The following is a 5,354-nucleotide window of genomic DNA, read 5'->3' on the forward strand; positions in this document are numbered from 1 at the left end:
TACTAAATATTATACAAGTTATTTTTCTTAACCAAAATGACAGAAATGGCATAAAAACACATATTATTCTAATACGGGTCCTTTTTGACCCACTTATGGAAGAGTGTAGTCACTCGGGCATCTAAGGGTTAATTTATCTACATTTTCTGACCCCGTAGTTCTCAACCTTTTTGGACTCATAACCCCTCCGCCCCTCAAAGACTGCAACTATTTAGAAATATATATGGCTATTTTACTTGCATCCTTTGTACTATAACCCTATAACACACAGTTAGAAATACACTACTGTTATACAGTTGTATACATTTAATGTTTTTAGACTGTACATAAGTGTAAATATGCGCATTGACATTTAATTTTATCTCGTTGCACTGTCATCGCTACTACCTCTGCTTTTACCTCTCTATTTATTTATTTATTTGTGTCTATTTTTTACTGCAGTGAGAGTTGCCAAATAAATGTCATTGTACTTTGTATGATGACAATACAGATATATTCTATTCTATTCTATTCTATTCAAAGAAGTATCTCAACACGTGAGAAATAGCCTACTTGCTTTTTCGCCAAGATTTCAATAAAAAAAAAATGTTAATGTCCAAATATAACATAGATGCATATTTCAACAGACCTCAGATTGGACATTTGATTTTCCCTATATCATTCGGTCATTAATAGGGGAGGCGTGTGGCGCAGTGGGTTAATGCGCTGATCTTCGAATCAGATAGCAAGTTTGAGTCCCACTACAGTCAGCATGTCGTTGTGTCCCTGAGACACTTCACCCCAAATTGCTCCTGTGGGGATTGCCCTCAGTATTGAGTATGTAAGTCGCATTGGATAAAAGCGTCTAACAATTAACATGTAATTAATTAATACATACATTTTATACAAGATTTATAAAAATAAGCTTCACTTTAAGATACAAAAATAAAATATCCGGATATGTTATATAATTCTATGTATTGTTTTAATTATTTTTAAATGTGAAATATATTATAATAGTGTGTGTACAGTACTATACATCCATGCATTACAGCCTCCAGTCCAGTCGATGGCGCAGTGCTTCCTGCACATGAGAAAGAAGAACATCCGGGTTACTCAGATTAACTAAAGGTAAACAAACGCGTGAAAATGACATTGAAATATTTAACTCTAGTTTCATCTGATTCACATCGCTTTTTGTATTGTAACAGTTAGATTGTCTACCTTTTAAACACATTATTAAACCTGGATCAGGAAGTAAAGGTAAGTTAAATTGATCTCAGAACACGTGGTGAAACTCCGATCATAATACTGATGATTTAATACTTCTGTTGTTATTGTGGCTGTTTTACTGAACCTACAACATGGCTCATTGTCTTAAACGAATGATTAGGAATCACTATTTTATTCGGCATTAATGTAATACACAAACAACTTGTTATAGGATCATTTTTAACCTAAATGTGGCGTTTGACCTGTGTTTGCTAATGACAGTTAAGTGGCATTAGCAGTAATGAAGGAGCTTGCTAATGGGGAGGTACACATGTGACATTTAATTAAAATATACAGCTGTTAAATGGACCAGAATCAAGCCGAATTAACTAATAGGCTCTGAGGCTTTGAAAAATGTCAATATCTCTCAGTATTATCTGTTTAACTTTTAATCAAACTAAATCAGCATATTGTGTCTCGATTTTTGTACAGGGTTTTGTGCTGTTACATTTTATCTCAGCTATTCAATACACAGGTGAACAGATGTAGCTGCTTATCAAAACTAAACGTGCATTTATGCAGTTAAAAACATTTAAATAAGACTATTTTTTTAATTGTACTATATATTTGGTTGTTTCTGCAAGAGGTCTGCAAATATTTGTCTATTTTTACAGATTGTTTCACAGTGTCAAATGAAAACCAACTGTACAAGTCTATATACATAACAAGGACACATATAAGCAAGTAATAGTATACTTTCTTTTGATATATTTTCAATTAAAACATAAACCAGGACAATAATCTCCCTCATGTTAAAACGATTGAACATTAAAAATAATAAAAACAAGCACTTTGAGCTGCACCTGGTGTATGCAAAGTGACATACAAATAAAGCTTTATTATTAAATATTATTACCTATTTACACCAAATGTAAATATACTAAAGAAACTCAACAAGTACAACGACCAATGAATCAGCCCAAAACACCTCACTGTATTTAACTATAAGAATCAGAACCAGAAACGTGTTTATTACCAGGTAGGTTGACACGTACGAGGAATTTGACTTGGTGTCGTGGTGCATACATAAAAGTACAAAAAAAACAAAAAAAACACAGAGAACTATTTTAAGAACGCTATAATAATATTAAAATTATAGTAAAATAAAGCAATATATGCATTGAAATAGAATGGAATGAAATATGTTCAGTAAAAAACCCTAATAAGCTGTATTGATTTAACAATATGTATCCCTGTATTTCCTCTCCCTACAGGATGGCTCTCCCCTGTGTGCGTCTCTGCTCTCGTCACGTCACCAGAGGCCTTCAGGTCTGTGGTTATTCGACCCTCAGTAAGTCCTCCAGCCCGCGGGAGAGAAGCGACTCTGGTCCAGTGTTTCAGTACGTCGGCCACAACAAGAAGCCCAGCCACAAGGTGTTTGTTTGGGGCTTCTCGTTCACCGGCGCTCTGGGGATCCCCAGCCTGGTGGTGCCGGACAGCGGCAGGAAGAAACCTCGCAAATACCAGCTGACTCCGTACCGTCTGGAGACAGCAGAGCAGGTGAAAGCAGCTTTAAAGAGCGTCATATAGGGCCGTATTCAAAGATTCAAAGGTTTTAAGTAAGTAACATTTATTTATAAAGCGCAGACAAAGTCACAAAGTGCTTGACAAAACATTAAAACATCATAGGAATCATAAAATAATAAATGACCACACAAGCCACGTGTTAAGAACAGTGGCGTAGCTGTGGGCCCACCCACATGCACGTCTCGCCCACCCACAGCCAATCAGCGCGTCATATCGATTTTGACGTTCCTGACAAGCGGCAAACTCTGGGGCATAGCCGGGAAGCCCAGAAGGAAGAGCCACAAACTGCAGTTCCTCTAGTGGCCGACAGGGGGTGGATGCAGAAAGGAGCAATTCCCATAGACCCCCATGTTAAAATGTAACTTTACAGCAGAAATAAACATGTTTCCTGCCTGGATCCAATAAAACGTATTCTGGATATAGTTAGATTCCACCTTCATGACAATGGAATAGGGAGTGCATTTTTTTTACCGTGAGTAAATTAGTAAGTAAAGTAAGTTTTGCCGTGAGTGAATGAAAGTCTTATTTCTTCTTGAGGTCTGCAGTGAAGCGTGTGCTGAATATGAAAAGACTCTCAGTGTGTGCCCACTGTGCGACTGTCAAGGATAAACAACCTGTGGCCGCCGAGCCAGTCATGTGGATGTCAGTTTAACATTCTGAGGCCGCCGTGCCTATGTTTTTGTTTTCACTGCTAGTTTATGCTTATGTTTAATTAGTGCATTAAAAAAAAAAAAAAGAATCATGAATGAAGTTTCAGCTCAGACCCCACGCTTAATAAGTCTCCCCCTGGCCCACCTACATTTCTCCAGGCCCACCCACACTATAATCCCTGGCTACGCTACTGATTAAGAAGTCCTAAAAACACAATAAAAACATAGGGTACAATTGAATCAAATAAAAGCACACAGGTTACCCAAACGCCTGCCCAAACAGGAATGTCTTTAAATAACTTTTGAAGGAGTCAGCAGAGTTTGCGGACCGTAGGTGAGCGGGCGCTTTTTAACCCATTTTAATTTCTTGTCAGCTTTAATTCAAGGGAATGTCATTAGGATCACAGTTGATGTTTTATCTTGTTCTGTATTTATTTTAATATTATTTTAGTATTCTTGTTGTGTTTTCTGTAAAGCACTCTGGGCTGCTTTGTGCACGAAAGGTGCTATACAAATAAAGTGTGTTATTATTATTATTATTGCCATGTGCACAAAGCTACAGTGTAGAAATGGCAATACATCCTTCTGACCTGAGCTCCTCCAACAATGCACTAAAGACACGGCAGCCATCATCGCCGGAGCCATATTGTTGAGTGTCTAACTTTACTGACAGAGGAGTCAAATCAAAAAATATTTGAAAATCTAACCGTATTTGATTTCATCTCACTGTTCAATATTACATTTTACATTCTGTTCTTATATATCATATTCTATTTACTTGTATATAGACTTCTTGCACTATTCTTTTATTTGTATTTTATTATATACATTGGAGGAGCTCAGGTCAGAAGGATTTCATTGCCATTTCTAAACTGTAGCTTTGTGCATATGACATTAAAACCATTGAATCTTGAATTGAAAATAAACCAGAAAGTGTTGACATGTAAGAAGCTAAAATCACACGTGGACTTTTCTTCCTAAAACCAATTAACTTAAACGTTTGGGATTCATCTTTGCTTCTCTACTAACTTGATAGAATACACAACATGTCATTGATAATTGTTAATTGTTTAATACATATTCGGGGCGACTGTGGCTGTGAGGGGGTGCGGTCGTCTTTCAACCAGAAGGTGGGTTTGATCCCAGCCGGTGCAGTCAACATGTCGATGTATCCTTGGGCAAGATACTTAACCCTGAGTTGCTCCCGATGGCCAACGGTATGTGAATGTTAGGTCCTAGAGCAAGGTGCACTGCTCTGTGTGAATGTTAGGTCCTAGAGTAAGGTGCACTGCTCTGTGTGAATGTTAGGTCCTAGAGTAAGGTGCACTGCTCTGTGTGAATGTTAGGTCCTAGAGTAAGGTGCACTGCTCTGTGTGAATGTTAGGTCCTAGAGTAAGGTGCACTGCTCTGTGTGAATGGGTGAATGACATGTAGTATGTAAAGCGCTTTGAGGGGTCTTAAAGACTGGATAAGCGCGATATGAGTTCAGTCCATTTACATATTGGAGTCCTGGTTTAAAGGTGTTCATCTTTAGCACAGGACACTGTAAGTATTACAAAGAAAGTGTGGGAGGTGTTACAATAATAAAGTTTCTTCTTCTGTGGTAGATCTCGTCGGCTGCTTGTGGTTACGGCTTCACGCTCATCGCCTCGCAGACCAAAGATGTGATCAAGCTGTGGGGCATGGGCCTGAATAAGGACTCTCAGCTCGGCTTCCAGCGCACGCAGGACAGCCGCCGTAAGTTTATGGACAAGTTTAAAACATTATGCTCTAAAATATCTTTAAAAAGCATTACCATTTTTTTTGTTAAACAATATGTTTATACATTTTTCATTCTTTTAAACCAGGGGTTCCCGAACTTTTCAGCCCGCGACCCCCAAAATAACAGTGCAAGAGACTGGCGACCCCCTGTCGACGGGGAGGGAA

At 38.2% G+C, this 5,354-nt stretch overlaps 1 protein-coding gene across 1 annotated transcript; it reads left to right on the forward strand.

Annotated features, from left to right (window-relative positions):
- Positions 1–1,117: 1,117 nt before the first annotated feature.
- On the forward strand, positions 1,118–5,181 carry LOC104942914 (Williams-Beuren syndrome chromosomal region 16 protein homolog; the record flags this gene model as incomplete). The annotated part of the gene is made up of 3 exons (XM_010768225.1): positions 1,118–1,242; positions 2,466–2,751; positions 5,036–5,181. Coding segments are annotated over exons 2-3 (431 nt in total), but the record flags the coding sequence as incomplete, so codon positions are not given.
- Positions 5,182–5,354: the final 173 nt, after the last annotated feature.

Source organism: Notothenia coriiceps, unplaced genomic scaffold (assembly GCF_000735185.1).
Source record: "Notothenia coriiceps isolate Sejong01 unplaced genomic scaffold, NC01 NC01_scaffold00005435, whole genome shotgun sequence".
Taxonomy (NCBI): Eukaryota; Metazoa; Chordata; class Actinopteri; order Perciformes; family Nototheniidae; genus Notothenia; species Notothenia coriiceps.